The 21,651-nt window shown below is 40.8% G+C and overlaps 1 protein-coding gene across 17 annotated transcripts in view; it reads right to left on the reverse strand.

The window, feature by feature from the left end:
- Positions 1-21,651, reverse strand: part of KLHL29 (kelch like family member 29) — a 656,253-nt gene that overhangs the window by 129,606 nt on the left and 504,996 nt on the right. For all 17 annotated transcript variants that reach the window (XM_069973088.1, XM_069973093.1, XM_069973096.1 and 14 more), the window contains one exon: positions 4,516-4,654. In XM_069973088.1, coding sequence (XP_069829189.1) covers positions 4,516-4,654 — 139 coding nt within the window. The remainder of the gene's footprint in view (positions 1-4,515; positions 4,655-21,651) is intronic.

The following is a 21,651-nucleotide window of genomic DNA, read 5'->3' on the forward strand; positions in this document are numbered from 1 at the left end:
ATTTTTTTACATTTTGAGCTCAGCCACTTAGATGAAGTGAAAAAGATTTTACATATACTGTAGTAAATTTTCATACAACAGAAATCAAACTATTGAAATTATTATTGAATTATTACGTTTAGGAATCATTTAGGGCATTTCAAACATAGTAGTAGATTTTTAATAAAGGACTAAGTTAAAGGCAAATTATTGTATATTTTTTTTAAAGTCAGGGCGCAATATTTTTAATTTATATTTTATTTTATAGTTTATTTTTGCATTCCTAATTTCTTTTTTTTTCCGGGTGAATTCCTCTGTGGGTCCTACCTCTGAGATGTGCAACAATATCTAGAATGGGTCTCCAGGTGGGGATTACAAAAACAGCTCAGTAGACTGGTCTACACTGTGTCCAAAACTCTTATAGACTCCAATAGGGGTTACAGAAACAACTCGGGAAACAATGGTGTGGGGAAATGTAGCTCAGTCCCACTATGTAAAAATGATCATGTAAAATAACGTCCGTTATTGTGCAAATAGCGTCAATTATTTCCTAAATAACGTCCGTATTTGCACAATAATATTTTTACATAGTGGGAACATAGATTTACTCAGGACAAAGTGGGTCCCATACTGATAAGATTGTATCCCCTATCCTGTGGATAGAGAATAAAGTTACGAGTCTGGAAAACCCCTTTAATAGTGGTGGGAGCATCCAATTTTCAAAAAGTTAAATGACTACCAGTAATTAAAGTATCTATCTATCTATCTATCTATCTATCTATCTATCTATCTCCTATCTATCTATCTATCTATCTATCTATCTCCTATCTATCTATCTATCTATCTATCTATCTATCTATCTCCTATCTATCTATCTATCTCCTATCTATCTATCTATCTATCTATCTATCTATCTATCTATCTATCTATCTATTATCTATCTATTATCTATCTATCTATCTATCTATCTATCTCCTCTCTATTATCTATCTATCTCCTATCTATCTATCTATCTATCTATCTATCTATCTATCTATCTATCTTTCTATCTATCTATCTATTTATCTCCTATCTATCTATCTCCTATCTATCTATCTATCTATCTATCTCCTATCTATCTATCTATCTATCTATCTATCTATCTATCTATCTATCTCCTATCTATCTATCTATCTATCTATCTATCTATCTATCTATCTCCTATCTATCTATCTATCTATCTATCTATCTGTCATATCTATCTATCTATCTATCTATCTATCTCCTATCTATCTATCTATCTATCTATCTCCTATCTATCTACCTATCTATCTATCTTCTATCTATCTATATATCTATCTCATCTATCTATCTATCTATCTATCTATCTCCTATCTATCTATCTATCTATCTATCTATGTATCATCTATCTATCTATCTATCTATCTATCTATCTATCTATCTACTATCTATCTATCTATCTATCTATCTATCTCCTATCTATCTATCTATCTATCTATCTATCTATCTATTATCTATCTATCTCCTATCTATCTATCTATCTATCTATCTATCTATCTATCTATCTATCTATCTATCTATCTATCTCCTATCTATCTATTTATCTATCTAATCTTCACAATAGAGCACACTCCCAGTCAAAAAGTATAAAGTCCGCAACACACAGCAGTAAAGTGAAAAAAGTTGTGTGTTTATTCCATCATTCGTGTATGAACAAAAAGTAGCATATGGCAGGACGCAACATTTCAATAGCCTCCACCATCATTATCAATTTGATGGTGGAGGCCATCAAAACGTCGATGCTGTATGCTGCGGACTATATACTTTTTAATAAACTAACCGCATCCTTGTTCAGGATCATCCGCTGGCACCAACCTCATTTACTTTGGAGTGCTGCTCTGTGTCCTATCTATCTATCTATCTATCTATCTATCTATCTATCTGTCTATCTATCTATCTATCTATCTATCTATCTTCTATCTATCTCCTATCTATCTATCTATCTCCTATCTATCTATCTGTAATTCACCAGAACCTAAAATGACGGTAAAAATTGATAACAAAAATAAATAAAATATATAAAATGTTGGCTATGTTCATATCATTCTTCTTTAAAGATAGCGATAATAATCCTCGTAAAAGGACACATCCTATGAAACACGTAAAATAACAGCAATCAATTTAACAAAAAAACAAAATAAAAAACATTCCGGGCCGTTATTAGACCAATTGTAAGAAAATGTCCCACTATTTTGGAGAGGACAGACTAGCTAAATGTACCAATATACGGTATTTTTTAACTGTGCTCCACTGGGAAGAGGAAAATAACCGATGATTTCATCCACTAAGTGATAAAATAAATTGAATTTCAAAAAGTATAAACACAGAGGGAAGGCTAGAGGGCTCCATCCATTGCTATTATCTATGGAATAAGTAGCCTCTGTACTTTTAGGTGATAACAACCATCAGGCGCTGCTCGGAATATTAAGCCCCAAACATGGGAGAAGATAACATAGGGTCACGGGGAACCATCCAAACACATGGAAACAAAAACAGAAGAAAAAAAATTCCATCATCCCAAGTTTTACACTCACAAAAACGTACACCATGAGATGCCTACTGTATGTAATGTCGAATTGATACTGTCAGTGGAATCATATGAAGTTTTATACACACATCTCTCTTTAGCACATATATATATATATATATATATATATATATATATATATCACAGGAACAGATATATCAATAGAGGGAGCAGATGCATCAATCTCCTGTAAGGGAAACGTCACTTCTACAGCGTTAGTTTATAGAATTTCAGTATTTCTCATAGCAAGCAATGGTAACATGATGTCTTCACGGCACGCGGCTACCACCCTCCTGCTCTGGCTCTCACTTCGGGGCCACGCTGCAAAGCAAAGAATGCACCAGGATTAATTTTTTTTAACGCTTTAGAAAAAATAGGCATTATCTCTATTATTGTTATTTTAAAGAGGTCTTTCCAGGATTAAAAAAAAAAAAAAAAAAGTAACTTTCTTGCAAAAACAGCAATACCCCTGTCCTCAGGTCGTTTGTGGTATTACAATTAAGCTTCATTCACTTCAATGGAACTGAGCTATAAAAATCCACTCCCAAAATGTGGACAAGAGTCAGGCTATGTTCACACAACGTATATTTTCGTAAAATCACGGCCGTTGTACAGCGGCCTTGATTATTACGAAAATATATGTTGCATTGCTTTCTATGGGATCCTGGCCGGAGCGTATACACATAGGATACGCTCCGGCCGGGATCCCTAGCGGCGCCGCAAACAACTGACATGTGACTTCAGTGAATAGCAGCCACAGAAAACCGTGTCATTGCCCACTCTGGAGTGAGCGGATCTGGCCGCTCGCTCAATAGCATGCAGTGGAAAGTTCTCATGCGGGCGCGCATGGATGCGCTTGCATCAGAACACTGCGGCCCGAAAGATCATCCATCCGGTACTGCAGTTTTGGCCAGGATGATCTTTTCAGAGACCAGCTGTTCCGTGACCCAGCCGGGTCACAGAATGGCCGGTCTCTTACAGCATGTGAACATGGCCTAATGCTGTTTTTGGAGAAAAGTGGCCTTGTTTTTCTAAGCCTGGACAACCCCCTTTAAGGATATTGCTCTAATGGATACCACTACTCTAACCTAGAAAAGATGCATTTAAAAAAAATAAAATAATGAGAAATTAGGGTAATGAGATAAAAACATAAAAAAAATTCTCAATGGGTTAAAAAAAAAAAAAAAAAAAAGATAGCAGATGACATAAGCTGTCTACACGATCCAACCTTGCTGTCAGTAATCGCTTTGTCTAGGCGGATATTACATTTAATTAAGGGACCATGCGATTGATTTTTGATGCTATCTGTAATTTTTTTTTCCCCGCTAAAGACAATTAATTTGATGCGTGGCGGTTGCACTAAGCTCAGCGCTAGAATAATGACAGCGGAATTATTTTATAAATTGGCTGCCGAGGAAATTAGCTAGGGACCTACAAAACACTGCCAAAGCCATCAATTAACATGGACTTTAGTGTCATTTATTCTGAATGCTGTTTTTGTGGGGGGGGTTTGTTGCTATTTTTGTTGTTCGCTTAAATAATCGGCATGACGCTAACAAAGTCAGATCTACTTTCTAATTACGGAGATGCCGGGTCCATGCGTTTAACCTTTTATAGAGTCAGGCGAATGTTTTATCTTAAGATAAGGAAAGGGGAAAGCAAGATTTTTTTTTTTTTTATGTGGGTGGTAGATGCTAAAATAATTGCTTCGCAGGAGTCTGACATGAAGTATTCAAGGATTTTCAATTTGAAAAAAAGTACATTCAAGAAAACTGGAAAGAATGGCTACTGGCTCTGTGACAAGGAGATTCATTCTTCACAGACCTGCAAGAAAGGGGAGGAAAAAAATAAAAAAAAAATATATAAAAAAAATTTAAAATAAAAAATAAAGCCACACATATGCGCCCTACAAAAGAACAGACCAGATCACAGCTGGAAGGGAGGCAAACCTTTTAATCAGGTCCTTGAAATACAAGCTGCAGGAAGCTAGAATATTTTGATGGACTTCAAACTCTTTTCCTTCAACAATAATTTTCAGGTCTGTAAACTCTTTCGATCTGCGCTGCTGGTTCAGTTCCTTCAACATTTCTGCAGAACAGAGAAGACAGACATTGCCAGGGTTCCAATTAAGAACGAGCTATTTGTTTTCTTACTTTTATAACGTAGAAAACGAAGAATAAACAATGGAAGGAAATGTGGACAACCAATAGTAACCCATCGGAAACTTTTTGAAGTTGGCCGAGATTGGTTCTAACTCTGAGACCGGTGACATCACTGCACCTGGTTTGATGATGTCACTACATGTAGGAGCCAATTTGAATGTTTTGAGGGGTCTAGCAATGGAAAGGCCTAGCTGGCCCGTTCAGATCTGACCTCTTAATGACCTCTTCTTGAGTCAACAGATTGGTTGCCGAAGGATAGCACCTGCATGTGTCGTTGTTTAGAACTCTCTATATAAATCATTATATTTGGCAACACAGAGGCCACAGACACCTTGTGCGACATAAAATAAAGAAAATACAGCAGTATACAATATACATACCAGCGGGAATGAAATACATTGTCATTAAATTGCTATTGTTAATACACCAAGGAAAGGAAAATAATATCGTAAAATAAATAAATAAAAAAAAAAAGCGAGAATTAAAAAAAATAAATAAACAAACTTGTCCGTTTGCAAATTCTATTCAGGTCTTACCATGTAAACATTACATTATGAGGCACAGTATGAGCAGGTTGTGTTTCAAAAGGATTAAAGACCTGTGGGAACAATAGATCTTGGCTGGCGTGTATTTGCAGAAAAGTTAATATTCGGCGTACATCGATGCAAGGCAATTATATTTAATGGAAACAATTATTTATAAACAAATCAATTACAGTTTGTGTAATTAATTTCTCGGAACAAACAATCCACCTCGACCAGATCAGATAAAACAGGAATTGCAAAGTACAAGGCTCTTTCCTTTAAATCATTGGGGGCCACAGCTCTCTAGACAAAGGAAAAGTGGGGCAGAAAAGTAGGTGATGGAAGCATTGAGATGACCTTATCATAGGCAGTCACAATAGGCAAGAGGAAACACAGTGGACCTACCTTACGGGTCGTATCCTTGTCGTTCGGCGTTGCGTGGTGATGAGTAATACCGGAGCAAACAATCTAGCAATAGCCGACAGTGAATTTAATAAAGATAGTTGTCATGGTTGGCCTTGGCTATAGTTACGTAAACTCTATGGTCTCCAAAGAACTGGCTTCATTGCGTCTTATCCATATTGTGTTAAAATACGCAGTCGCCATCATTTTGATGCTACATGAAAGCTACACATGGGGTTTGGAGCAGGGATGGGGAACCTTTGGCCCTCCAGCTGATGCAAAACTACAATTCCCATCATGCCCGGACAGCCAAAGCTAAAGCTTTGGCTGTCCGGGCATGATGGGAATTGTAGTTTTGCAACAGCTGCAGAGCCAAAGGTTCCCCATCCCTGGTTTAGAGAGTAGTGTCTTCCAATGGGAAAAAGTGCAACTCTGAAGTTTTAACAGGCTACTTCCATCATTTTCTGTGGATCGGTATATATATATATATATATATATATATATATATATATATATATATATATATATATATATATCCAAAAGTAGGAGGACAGTATGGGGGAGATTTATCAAAGATGGTGTAAAGTGAAACTGGCTCAGTTGCCCCTAGCAACCAATCAGATTCCACCTTTCATTTTCCTAAGAGTCTGTGAGGAATGAAAGGTGGAATCTGATTGGTTGCTAGGGGCAACTGAGCCAGTCTCACTTTACGCCATGTTTGATCAATCTCCCCCTTCATAACCCTATTACCCATACTGTCCACCTACTTTTGGACCACCCTGTATTATCTATAGTAGCTCTGTATAGCGGCCCTAAAAAGATGTCTGCTGTCGCTCAAAATCTTTCCATCTGACCCTAGAATGGCCTTTTTTTTATTTTAGAAGAACACAGGCCTCATGAGTTTGACTGGATCCAGATCTATATTGGACAGAACTGAGAACATTTGATCAGTGTTCCATTGAAGTTTTTGTTGCTTGTTCACAAACAGAGCAGATATTGTATGAAATGTCCAGAAAGGAGGAAATACAGGAAGAAATAAGATTCAGCGTTATATTAGTGTGAAATATTAACAAATAATTTACAAAAAAAAGTAAGGGGGGGGGGGGGGTCAATGTCTTCTCAAATGGTGACTTCATCCTTACTGCAGCCAAATTCAGACCCTAGACCCTCAAAACTAATATAAACCCCCCACACTAGACCAACTAAACAAATACAGACAAGTAGACTCTCGAAGCAACCCATGAACGGACGCCTAACCTAACATAAACCAGATAGAATAGGTACCTAACTAAGCCAAACTCTTTAAATAAATAAATTATAATAATAAATAGACCAGGCTCTTTAAAATAATTTACTTTTATTACAAAATCTCAGTACTTACCAGCTGCTGTATGTCCTGCAGGAAGTGGTGTATTCTTTTCAAGTCTACAGAGCAGGAGAGGATTTCTATGAGGATTTGCTTTTGCTCTGGACAGTTCCTGATATGGACAGAGGTGGCAGCAGAGAGCACTGTGTCAGACTGGAAATTATACACCACTTCCTGCAGGACATACAGCAGCTGATAAGTACTGAAAGACTTGAGATTTTTAAATAGAGGTAAATTACAAATTTACATTACTTTCTATTTTAAAATCTCCAATCTTCCAGTACTTATCAGATGCTGTATGTCCTACAGGAAGTGGTGTATTCTTTCCAGTCTGACACAGTGCTCTCTGCTGCCACCTCTGTCCATGTCAGGAACTGTCCAGAGCAGGAGAGGTTTTCTATGGGGATTTGCTGCTGCTCCAGACAGTTCCTGACACATGGACAGAGATGGCAGCAGAGAGCACTGTGTCAGACTGGAAAGAATACTCCACTTCCTGCAGGACATACAGCAGCTGATAAGTGCTGGAAGACTGGAGATTTTTTAATAGAAGTTAATTACAAATCTCTGGCACTTTCTGACACCAGTTGATTTGAAAGAAGTCCCCCCCCCCCCCCCCCCCCCCCCCCGCTGGAGTACCCCTCCAGGTAGGTGTGTGTGTGGTTGAAGGATGCTGAATACTTTAAAAGGCACCCCATGATATTACAAAGAAATTATTTCTGGCGCACCAAATTAAGGCTAGTATTATGGGCCCTAATGGCCACCACCAAAAACAACACACGGGGTTAATCAAAGGACTGAACATTTCTGCTTCGCTTTTGTTGAGCTGGGGAAAAAAAAAAATAATAAAAGTGCCGCAACAGAGATCTTGCAGTGTATCATTACAAAGCCTAGGTAAGTAAATGTCAGCCGGCGAGCTTCTATATATTTAATAGAAACATGGCAGCGCCTGAAAGGCTAATTATTCTGTTGTGAAATGGGTCAGTGTACTGCGCAGAGTGGGGAGATGATGAGAACACTTGTGAAATAACAGCGCCTTTGTCCTGCTCGCAGCGCAGCCAGGAGACCATTTCATCCTATGGGCTCCGCACCGATTCATAGTCTTTAATCCTTTATTTTATTTTATTATTTTTGTGTGCTGAATCTTGGTGTGAAATTGGAGGCGGCAGTGGTTTAACAAAAGCAATGATTCACGTCTTAGTATGGCGCTATAGAAGATACATCAGCGTCTCGGCTCCATAAACAATACATAGTGTTGTATGGACGAAAGGGCCGAGGATGACCCCACAGCGGGATGAGCTGCATCCTCAAAAAAGAAACAATCGCTAAATATTGTTATCATAGGGGAATGATATGTGCCAGATTTACATCTCAGGACCTACTGGTCCCATTTCCTTAGGACAGACCATCAATTTATATTCTTATGGATTCTTCAGACTCCCTGCCACTTAGGAGGGTGTAAAGTACTATGGAGTATGGACCCCTCATTGTATACACAGATACAACTTTGGACATATGGTTTTGGTACTGTAGTTCATAGTAGCTTAGCCCTATTCAAATAAATGGAGCTGCAGTACCAGGCACAGCCACAACCCTGTGTATGGCGCTAGTCCTGCATAGATGCTGAGCTTACTAGAAAACTGATTGATGCGCTCTCTGGAAGAGGGACCCCTACAAAGAAAATATCTTAGAATAGACCAGCAAGTCCTGAGATGTCATTTTTAAATGCCCTGCAGATGCGGATTAACTTTACCATAGGCCCCGGGCTGTTCACCAATCCTGCCCCCACCCCACTGTAACTATGACAGCACTAGTGTGGTATTCATAGTACAGGATAGATAATGTCATGATTCGCTGATTTGTGCAAAATCAAAGTAAAAAAGCAGCAATTGTTTGCAAATCATGGCAGAATTGTAGCCAGGTACAATACACCACTGAAAGTATAAGTCTGTTTGGGTGGCCATGGGCCCCCCAGGAGCTCAGGGCCCCTACCCGAAACGGACCTATTATAATCCGCTACTACTCTTTGGCCCAACCTATTGTATGTTATCCTCTCTCTTCAAATTAAAGCTTGAGCCTTTTAGGAAGCCTTAGAACATGAGCTTCTAGAAGGAGTTAAAGGGGTTATCCAGCGCTACAAAAACATGGCCACTTTTCCCCCTACTGTTGTCTCCAGGTCAGGTGCAGTTTGCAAATAAGCTCCATTTACTTCAATGGAACTGAGTTTCAAAACCTGCACCCAAACTGGAGACAACAGTAGGGGGAAAGTGGCCATGTTTTTGTAGCGCTGGATAACCCCTTTAAGCATTGGCTTGGAGGGATAATAACTTCCAATAGGGGGAACCAGAGAGCAAACTCGGAGAGATACTTTGCATATTCTATAAAGGATGAGACGATCCTATGTTAGATGAATTAGACCATGTCCACAAACAAAACAAAAAAAAACATAGTGGCCAGAGCCTAAATGTATTACTATCCTCTTCAACTCCACGTCTGGTGTTTCTACTGCTCCTCTTGCCTATTATGGCTGACAGCTGACCTGATGGGAAGGTAACACCTTTTTACAGAGATTTTATCCACCTAGACGGGGATCCCTAGCGTCGCCGTGAGAAACTGACATGTCAGTTTTCTGCGGCCACTATTCAATGAATAGCGGCCGCAGAAAACCCTGTCAGTGCACACTGTGGAGTGAGCGGCTCCGACCGCACGCTCCATTGTGTGCAGTGGGGAGTTCTGATGCGGGCGCTAAACATCATCTGATCTTTTCTGAGACCAGCCGTTCCGTGACCCAGCCAGGTCACGGAACGGCCGGTCTCTTACCAAATGTGAACATAGCCTAAGGCTGTAAAATTTTACTAGGCCTGGGTACATACACAACCCCGATTACAGAGTGTGAATCGGGTCTGAATGTGAATTTATAAGATGTTTTACTATTGTGTTTAAAATGTCCAAAATGGTGGCTTTGCAGCTGTAAATATAGTGTGGTCTGTGGTTCAGCCCTGTTTGTTATGTATCACACAGCGGTCTTACCAGGCGGTAGAATGAAGCACGTATTATATGTATAAGGAGATTATGCAGCAAATAGTTACTATCCAGGTATTAATAAGTATTGGGAATGAGAGCGGCTCTCAGAGACGGCCGGGAGGACGTCCTCAGGCTGTAATACGCTTTATAGCTACAATGGGAGAAGAGATCGATATGCAGAAAGCAGTTCACAAAGAAAAAACGATTGGTGTCAAAGGTCATGACCCCTATAGCCGAGGATGTGCCGAGTGTAGGAAGAGCCAGCGGCCTGGAGTTATTGACCCTTCTCCAAGTATATAATGAGCGATTCCAAGAAGATGTGGCCCCCGGAAAGCCCCGTCACATGCTCCCCAGACTCTGCGGCTGCCGGAGCCATCACTTATAGGCTTCTACTTATACATTAACCTTTCATCAATTGCTCCATAAAACTACAAGATAAATGTCGTCTTTGGCCGGAAAAAGATGGGAGTTTTGGGACTCGACCGGAAAAACTGTAAAAAAAAACAATAAAAAAAAAACAAAATACATGCAAAAAATATTGTCCAACACTATTCTGCAATGTAAGAGGTGGCACTGTGTCAGCGGGCTGGTTATATAGGGGCTAAAACGGGGAAAACAGTTCTCACAGTGTGATAACCCTGACCCCACGGGCAGATAACACAGCATCCAGATCACAGAGCATGCCCACAACACAGGGAGACTCACACTAGGCTGACACGTCCTTATTATAAAGCTAAGAGCAGATAACACAGGATCCACAACTGACTACAGGTGATGCTACTCCCATTCTGCTCCTCTCTGCACAAGGACCAGTACAGAGATCACAGAGCATGCCCACAACACACTAGGTTACTCACACTAGGCTGACACGTCCTTATTATAAAGCTAAGAGCAGATAACACAGGATACACAACTGACTACAAGTGATGCTACTCCCATTCTGCTCCTCTCTGCACAAGGACCAGTACAGAGATCACAGAGCATGCCCACAACACAGGGAGACACACTAGGCTGACACGTCCTTATTATAAAGCTAAGAGCAGATAACACAGAATCCACAACTGATTACAGGTGATGCTACTCCCATTCTGCTCCTCTCTGCACAGACCACAGAGCATGCCCACAACACAGTGAGCCTCACACTAGGTTGGCACTTCCTTATTATAAGCTAAGGGCAGATAATACAATATCCAAGACTGACTATAAGTGATGTCACAGCATCCTTTCTGCCTCTCTCTCTCTCTGCAGGTCACCGAGCATGCCCACAAAAGCTTATAGGTCCTGTTAAGTAGAAATCACTCTTATCAGTCTCACCAATATGACACTTCATGGCTGAGGGCAGATAACACAGGATCCATGACTGACTATAGGTGAAGTCACAGCTACTTTTCTACCACTGTGTACACAGATTATGGAGCATGCTCAACACATACTTACTCACAATAGGTAAGGTAATAGGTGATACTTCCTGTTATGTAGGGATCACATCATTATAAGGCGGATCGCGGATAACACAGGATGCACAACTGATTACAGGTGATGTTACTCCCATTCTGCCCCTCTCAGCACAAGGACCAGTACACAGATCACAGAGCATGCCCACAACACAGGGAGACACACAATAAGCTGACACTTCATGTAATCAGGGGAACACTCTTAGCAGTCTTGTCATTATCATCACCGACAGGATCAGAATAACAAGAACGCTTCTATTATAAAGCTAAAGGCAGATAGCACATGCCACAGCTCCCTTCCTGCCTCTATCTCTCTGCAAAGGACACAGAGCATGCCCACAACATACTGAGCTTCTCAAAAAGCTTATATGTCCTGTATAATCACTCTCAGCAGTCTTATCATTATGACACAACATGGCTGAGGGCATGCCTCTTTTTTCACAATGACCTCTGCACAGATCACAAAGCACGCCCACAACATATTTATCCTCACAATAGGCTGACCATAAGGGTACTATTACACGGAACAATAATCGGCCCAATTAAGCCGATTATCGCTCCATGTAATAAATACAACGATCAGCCGATGACAACGATCATCGGCTGATCGTTGATATAGGTTTGGACCTATTTTCGTCGGGCGCCGAACGCGCAGCGCTAACTGTAATAGCGGTGCGCGGCCGTCGACTGATGATATACATTACCTATCCACGTTCCAGGGCTGCTCCTGCAGTCTTCTTCTCCCCGGGTCCTGCACGCTCTAGCTTCAGAGTGGCCTGTCAGCTGAAAAGCCACGGCAGTTCGGGGGACCTGTGGAGAAGAAGACCGCAGCAGCAGCCCTGGGACATGGATAGGTAAGGTATATAGTAGCAAGGGCTGCAAGGTCATCGGTAACGATGTCCAGGCAGCCCTTGTTTAACGATTATCGAGCCGTGTAATAGGTCCAGTAAACGAGCGACGATCTAGCAGATCACTGCTCGTTTACAGGTATTATCGGGCCCCCATCGCCCCGTGTAATACCACCCTAACTATTATGGAGGCATCCCTACTAGCAGTCTTATCATTATAGGCTGGAGTACAACAACAGCTCAATTTTTGTTTTTTTGTTTTTCTACAAAGCATGCCCACAACAACTTACTGAGTCTCACAATAGACTGATACTTCCTGCTATGTGTAGATCACACAAGATAACACAAGATCCACAACTGACTATAGGTGATGTAACATCTCCCATTCTGCCCCTCTCTGCACAAGGGCCACTGCACAGATCACAGAGCATGCCCACAACACACTGAACCTCAATATACTAGAAAAAATATTCATCATTATCCAAATTTAAATTTAACTTAACATTGGAATAGGTGATCCATTCATTCAAAAACTGTTTTTATCCTTGAAGATGAAACCCTTTAAGAAGCCTGATGAAGCTACTTTTTGATATTATAATACCGCCATCACATGACTTTCCTTTTGACCTCGTACTTGCAAAGTTTTGCGCAAAGCTCAACTAAAAACTCCCTTGTTATTTCCTTTTATTCCTCTTTTTTTTCCCAGCTATGTTTAAAGTGAATGTCTCCCAGCATTAGTAGACGTCCCTCTGTGGAGCCTGGAGAAGTTTTGTTGATTCAATACGCTGCTTTGTCGGTGCCATAAGTTTACCGGGATCGGATTTAGCTCAGGGTCGAATAAAGAAGAATTTGTGTGAAAATGAGTGAAAAATAAATAAATAAATAAATAAAAGTATGTGAAATAGCTGGAGTTTACTAACAAAGACAACCTGCGGTTTACATATAATCCCTCCGATTTTCTCTTTAAGTAAAGTGGAACCTCTGCCAAATAAAAGGAGCAAATGAATTCTCAGAGGAAAAAGAGCAAAGTGAATTAGTTTACAGACTATAAATATGTTTAGATTCCCTCTAATCTGTGTGTGGAAGGAGATGAATCCTAAATCCACCCGCAGCAAGTAACAGTGTCAGAGACAATGACTCTGAATTTATATTTAAAGGGGCGGTGTACACAGTATATAGAGCAGTTACACAGAGCATCTTTACACCTGGAAGATCATGTATATAGTAGTATTATAGTAGTTATATTCCTGTATATAAGGAGCAGTATTATAGTAGTTATATTCCTGTATATAGGAGCAGTATTATAGTAGTTATATTCTTGTATATAGGGGGCAGTATTATAGTAGTTATATTCCTGTATATAAGGAGCAGTATTATAGTAGTTATATTCCTGTATATAGGGGGCAGTATTATAGTAGCTATATTCCTGTATATAGGGGCAGTATTATAGTAGTTATATTCCTGTATATAGGAGCAGTATTATAGTAGTTATATTCTTGTATATAGGAGCAGTATTATAGTAGTTATATTCTTGTATATAGGAGCAGTATTATAGTAGTTATATTCTTGTATATAGGAGCAGTATTATAGTAGTTATATTCCTGTATATAGGAGCAGTATTATAGTAGTTATATTCTTGTATATAGTAGCAGTATTATAGTAGTTATATTATTGTATATAGGAGGCAGTATTATAGTAGTTATATTCTTGTATATAGGAGCAGTATTATAGTAGTTATATTCTTGTATATAGGAGCAGTATTATAGTAGTTATATTCCTGTATATAGGAGGCAGTATTATAGTAGTTATATTCCTGTATATAGGAGCAGTATTATAGTAGTTATATTCTTGTATATAGGAGCAGTATTATAGTAGTTATATTATTGTATATAGGAGGCAGTATTATAGTAGTTATATTCTTGTATATAGGAGCAGTATTATAGTAGTTATATTCTTGTATATAGGAGCAGTATTATAGTAGTTATATTCCTGTATATAGGAGGCAGTATTATAGTAGTTATATTCCTGTATATAGGAGCAGTATTATAGTAGTTATATTATTGTATATAGGGGGCAGTATTATAGTAGTTATATTCTTGTATATAGGGGGCAGTATTATAGTAGTTATATTCTTGTATATAGGGAGCAGTATTATAGTAGTTATATTCTTGTATATAGGAGCAGTATTATAGTAGTTATATTCCTGTATATAGGAGCAGTATTATAGCAGTTATATTCCTGTATATAGGAGCAGTATTAGGCTGGGTTCACACTATGTATATTTGAGGCTGTATTTGGTCCTCATGTCAGGTCCTCATAGCAACCAAAACCAGGAGTGGATTGAAAACACAGAAAGGATCTGTTCACACAATGTTGAAATTGAGTGGATGGCCGCCATATAACAGTAAATAACGGCCATTATTTCAATACCACAGCCGTTGTTTTAAAATAACAGCAAATATTTGCCATTAAATGATGGCCATCCACTCAATTACAACATTATGTGAACAGAGCCTTTCTGTGTTTTCAATTCACTCCTGGTTTTGGTTGCTATACAGCCTCACAAATACAGCCTCAAATATACATAGTGTGAACCCAGCCTTATAGTAGTTATATTCCTGTATATAGGAGCAGTATTATAGTAGTTATATTCTTGTATATAGGAGCAGTATTATAGTAGTTATATTCTTGTATATAGGAGCAGTATTATAGTAGTTATATTCTTGTATATAGGAGCAGTATTATAGTAGTTATATCCCTGTATATAGGGGGCAGTATTATAGTAGTTATATTCTTGTATATAGGGGGCAGTATTATAGCAGTTATATTATTGCATATAGAAGGCAGTATAGTAATTATATTTTTGCACATAGGTGGCAGCATTATAGTACTATAGATTTTTGTCTGTAGAAGGCAGCATTATGGTGATTACATACTATCCATAGGAGGAAGAACTGTAATAGTTACATGGAGCAGTAGGCAGTAAAGATATTAATGCTGATTTAAGTAGATTCATAAACCGACAACTTTTCTAAACCAGGGAAGAGCTTGGAGCAGTTGCCACTTCTCTTCCCCCACTTGGCATGTGTTAGAGAGTACATTACTCAGCAGGAGGCAACAATGAGTACAGAGAATAAGCAATGCCTTCCATCTGGAGGCATGATGGGAGTGAAATTCAGAATAAAAAAGTTATATATCAAGACGACGCCTTCATCCTCCAGCATTGATGTCAATAAGAATTCTGATTCTCCTAAAGTCAGCAGGCTGCATACACAATGGTAGCAGCCATGTTTTCTTCTGCACTTCATCAAGAAAAACCTGGAGTCCTGGAGAGTAAATTCCCCTCATCTGCATTTTTATTATTGAGCGGTTTCCAGTTGACATGAATGGCTGTTCCCTGGGATTGTCATCTTCGGTGAACTCCAGAAATCACAGCGCTATAGCCCTTTTTAATTAATTTTGGCACACAGGCATAGAACACAGCCCTGCACTGACGCCTATTTGCACATACATGGAGATACGTATGGGATATCAGAGATAATTCATCACACAGTGATCCTAGTGGGCTCCCCGAGTGGCAGAATATAACTTCTATTAAGGCGGTCGCCCTGTTCCCTGGTGATATAGACGGTGCTGGTGAGTGTAGGAATAATTACTCTTTGCTTACCAGTTTCATTTAATTCGGGAACATCGCGACTCCCGTTAACTCTGATAATATCAAGGCAGGCAATATGGAAGAACAAGCATTTAAAGGGGTAGTTTACAAAAAAAAAAAAAAACTTTCGAATCAACTGGTGCTAGAAAGTGCCAGAGATTTGTAATTTAAAAATCTCAAGTCTTCCAGTACTTATCAGCTGCTGTATGTCTTGCGGGAAGTGGTGTATTCTTTCCAGTCTGGAGAGCAGGAGAGGTTTTCTATGGGGATTTGCTGCTACTCTGGACAGTTCCTGACATGGACAGAGGTGGCAGCGGAGAGCGCTGTGTCATAAAACTGGAGACAAAGTTATACTTACCTGCTCAATCCCTGCTGGTGTATGCCCTGCAGGAAGTGTATTCTTTTCAGTCTGACACAGTGTTCTCTGTTGCCACCTCTGCCATGTCAGGAACTGTCCAGAGCAGGAGAGGTTTATTCTGGAGGTCTTCGTTCCTGACATGGACAGAGGTGGCAGCAGAGAGCATTGTGTCAGACTGGAAAGAATACACTTCCTGCAGGGCATACAGCGGCTGATAAGTACTGGAAGACTGGAGATTTTTTTAGATAGAAGTCATTTATAATTTTGTATAACTTTCTGACACCAGATGATCTGAAAACAATTTTCATCAGCTACAGCAGAGTCACACCTCTAAATGGCTGTGCAGGTGCTATGCCAAAGGACCGGAGCAATGTAATACCAGCAGAAGTAGAGAGCAAGGAGGGTAAGTATAGAGGTTTTTTCTAAACACCACTTTAAGGGGCTGTCTGGTTTTAACAATCCATGGAGGCAAATATTAAAATATTCAAAATAAACAGAATTTTGATTGTCTCTGCTGGAACAGTACTATGCGTTGGAAGTAATATACAAATCCAATGTGGAGGAACATACGATAATGTAATTCCCCTCTAACTATAAAAAAGCCATAAACAGGGAGAATATAGAGGTCACTGACTCCAAAAACCTCTTCAGGATGTATAGAGAATCCTCCGGTGTGCCGAGGCTCTTACACCATGATTGGCCCCCAAGGGTCTCGCAGAAGATAACCTCATTTGGCAATGACATTGGAGCCAATCACTCGCCATTAGGGTCTATTTCTTTCGGGATCACGCTCAAATAACCTACTTGATCTTATTGATTATATGTCTGGTGTGTAAAACGATAGAAACGAGTATTACCATGCAAGAAAAAGAGGACGGGTTCTGTATAGATGAAGTCATATCTTCAAGTATCAAAGTCAGACCCTCCAGCTGTGGCAAAACTACAATTCCCATCATGCAGTTGTAACTAAAGCTTTGGCTGTCTAGGCATGATGGGAATTGTAGTTTTGCCACAGCTGGAGGGCTGGAGTTTAACACATAACAAGGAAGATAACAATGGATCCAATTTATTCCAAAAGTTTAAAAATCAGCAAGACACCATTCACACCATTCAGACCATTCAAGACATACAAATGCGCCAGTCTTAAATAAAGCCCCGCCCCCTTTCCCCGCCTCTTAGTACAGCCGGACGGCCCTGCCCTCGGAGCAGGCATTGCGCAAAAGTCTATAGCTGCTCTAAAGCAGGTGTAGATTTTTGTCTGGTTTACCCGTTTCCAGGCATAGACCATCAAAAATCAGGCATGGGGGGAGGCCACACCTTGTCGCATCCATCAGATGAGCGGGGGATAAGAGTGGTGTATGCCACAGGGAATGGGATGAATCTGTCTATGCCAGGGGACCAAATTATATAATTCCCCTGTGTATCTACATATGTATCACAAGCATGTGAGAGATCGGATCTTAGGGGCCTATTCCACAGAGCGATAATCGGCCCGATTCGGCCAATTATGGCTCTGTGGAATAGAGACAACGTGGAATAGAGACAAATGATCGTGTTATTGGCTGATCGTTTATTTAGGTTCAAACCTAAAATCATCGGGCACCGACCGCGCTTTACTGGGTGGAATAGTGATGCGCGGTGGGTGATCTCACAAGCACCATACATTACCTACACATGCTGCAGGTCTTCTCCTGCGCTCCTTCTTCCTCCCGGTCCCGCACGCAGCAGCAGCAGTTTCGGTGTGGCCTGTCAGAACTGACAGACCACTCAGCCAATCACTGGCTGGAAACGCCACGGACAGTGATTGGCTGAACAGTCTGTCAGCTCAGAAAGGCCGCTCCGAAGCTGCGCGCAGGAACGGTAGGAAGAAGGAGCACAGGAGAAGACCTGCAACATATGTAGGTAATGTGTGGTGTTTAAACAAGCAGCCCTCGCTAAATGATTATCGGGCTGTGTAATAGGCCCAGTAAACGAGTGCTGATCTATCAGATCGGTGCTCGTTTACATTATTGATCGGGCCCCGATCAGCCCATGGAATAGGACCCTAAAGGAAAAGTCCCGAGGGAGGGTAAAAAACCACTACGGGAGGGGATGGGGGGAAAGTGAAAACACCAATATGCTTACCGGTCCCTGAGCCTGCACCGCACCATGGAGCTCCAGGACCCTGACGGCTGTTATCTTCTCCCTGGTTCTGAATATGTCACAACCTGGGATCCATGTCACAGACTGGTGGGATTTAGCCCGCTCAGCCAATCAGTGACTACAGTGGGGCAGCCGGGTGGTGACATAGCTGGTGGGGAGCTCACAAGACAGCTGGCGGGGTCCAGGAGCGGGCTGCGGTGCTGAACGTGCTCGGTAAGCATATTACCTGTTTCAACTCCCCCCACCCCTTGGCCGTAGTGTTTTTTAATTCCCGTCCGGACTTCTCCTTTAATTGAATCGAAGCCTTTGGAACATTCCGGTAGAACTTGGGGGGCCCCCACGACTCTTATGAAACATAATTTTGCTAATCTGTCATTTAAATTAAAAATTCACAATAGCTGCTTACAAATCCTTTCCCTCACAAGCGCCGCATTAAAAGTTAATTGGCAAATCTTTGCGATTCCTCAGCAGACGCTCTTGGCACTTCATCCAGAATTCATGTGGCAGCCGGCGTCACCGTGGCCTTCGGTGTCACCACCTCGCTAATCGTATGATTTACAAACATGTAATTCCTTCTGTGTCTTCAAATCTCGAGCGCAGCACAATGCATTCATTAGGACGGGGAGGAATGACCGGGAATTAACTCCGCGCATTGCGGAAATTCATCTCCTCTATCCTCGTCCCTAGTAATGGATTCCTGCACAATGACCACGGATGGGGGACGAGTCTAAAATCTATCAGTATTATGGAAATGCTGCAACACCTTCTAATTTTTTAGTTTTTTTATTCTCACAGAATTTTTTAACTTTTTTATTCTACTGACGATATTGCGGTACGAGGGGTTATTTTTGAAGGACGAGTTGTATTTCTGAAAGCGCCATTTAACACCTCACATCATGTACAGAGAAACTTTTAATAACTGCGCAAGTTCATCAAAAGTCACAAAATAATGTGATTAATTTTTGTGCAGTTGAAACTGAAATAAAAGAGAAAGTACAAGCTAGAAAAGAGGCGTGAAAATCTAACAAGTTATAAATTATCCCCAATGAACCCGGAACAGAATAGATCCGGACACCACAAAACTGGATGCTAAATAGAACACGGGTCTGCTCTGAACTTTAAAGGGGTACTCTGGCAAAATTATTTTATTTTTTAATCAATTGGTTTCAGAAAGTCATACAGATTTGTAATTTACTTCTATAAAAAAAAATCTCCAGTCTTCCAGTACCTATCAGCTGCTGCATGTCCTGCAGGAAGTGGTGTATTCTTTCCAGTCTGACACAGTGATCTCTGCTGCCACCTCTGTCCATGTCAGGAACTGTCCAGAGCAGGAGAGGTTTTTTATAGGGATTTGCTACTGCTCCGGACAGTTCCTGACATGGACAGAGGTGGCAGCAGAGAGCAGTGTTTCAGACTGGAGAGAATACACAACTTCCTGCAGGACATACAGCAACCTATAAGTACCAAAAGACTTGAGATTTTTAAATTGTAAATTACAAATCTATATAACTTTGGGGCATCAGCTGATTTGAAGCAAAAAGATTTTCACCGGAGTGCCCCTTTAATTTTTTATAAGTATTTAAAACTTTATTAAAGGGGTTATCCAATGCTACAAAAACATGGGCACTTTCTTCCAGAGACAACACGACTCTCGTGTCCAGTTCAGGTGCGGTTCACAACTGAGCTCCATTCACTTCAATGGAACTGAGTTACAGAACCTGCACTAAAACTGGAGACAAGAGTGGGGCGGTCTCTGGAAGAAAGTGGCCATGTTTTTGTAGCACTGGATAACCCCTTTAAACCATTTTGCTCTTTTTTGGGGGGTAATAAGCAACAGTTTTTTTTAACAGTATTAGAAAATACACAGCTACTTTCTTGAAAAAACAGCGCCACCCGTATCCTTAGGTTGTGTTTGGTACTGCAATTCAGCTCCTTTGACTTCAGTAGAACTGAGCTGCTGAGGTGCCGTTTCTAGAAGAAAGCAGCCATGCCTGGTTAACTCCTTTAAAAGAGAAGTAGCACAAGCACAAAGACTAAAATCAGCAAGGGGGGGGGGGGGTGAAAATAATAAACATGTAAGAACACCCCTCCTCTGCTTTCGTTGTGGCACTGCAAGGTTGCGATGCCGGCTGCCAGATGACATCTGCAGCTGGAAACCGGGTACGTCACATACCTGGCTCTTCCAGCAGCAACAGCACCGCCCGGTTGAGTGATTGCCGGGGTTGTGAGGTTGCAGCTAGCTGAAGGTCCCCGGCTGCAGTGAAAGGGACCACGGAGTGGCTCGAGGAGGGAGGAGTTTACGCTCTCACCCCCCACCTGCTGATTTTAGTCTTAGTGGGACTTCTCCTTTAAGTAGAAGACTTAATTAAATGAGGTTGTCCGGGGAGCAGAAAGTGACGCCTTCTGCTTCCCGGTGCTCACTTGAGATTGGACAAGCTATGAAGAGGCAGATTGTCCCATTAAATAGCTTCTTGGGCCCTGTAGTCATTTCGGCCAATTACCAGGTGGGCCACTATATAATATAGTAGCCCATCTGGTAATTGGCCGACGTGACTGCACGAATCTTCATTGCTTTTATATACTAAGACATCCAATCTATAAATCAGCCTACTTACTGTCTCAGTGTGCACTATGTCCAGCAATTCTCCCCAAGGTCACTGTACTTTACCTCCCAATAGACATCGGCCAACCAAAGCAGCACCGTACGCAACCTTCCATATAACTTGTATGATGAAGGTCAAGCCGTAATACAAAGCAATCTAAAACATCCAAAAAGTCACTTCTTCTTTAGATGAAATCTCTACACTCTGCATCTAAAATGATTTATTCACAAAACACAGGCAAAGGGGGAATCTTCGGCGCCAAATTCCCACCAAAGATAAATGAATGATGATAAGGCAAATGTATCAATTCACTGGGGCCGCTGTGTGAATGGAGAATCCTGCACAGGCCTAATTGTTATTTGCAGCAGGGAGTGCTATTGTTTTTCTGTTCTTGAGTTCTTTAGTATCCGGCGCTACTGCACTTCAGGAGGAAGACTTGTGCTTCTCTCTATTTAACATGTATTTGGGTCAGGATATGCCAAAGGTGTATGTAAATGCATGTATACGTTACAGTGCTACAATATAATAAAGTATCACAAACTATGCAAGC

This window comes from Dendropsophus ebraccatus, chromosome 6, assembly GCF_027789765.1.
Source record: "Dendropsophus ebraccatus isolate aDenEbr1 chromosome 6, aDenEbr1.pat, whole genome shotgun sequence".
Classification (NCBI taxonomy): domain Eukaryota; kingdom Metazoa; phylum Chordata; class Amphibia; order Anura; family Hylidae; genus Dendropsophus; species Dendropsophus ebraccatus.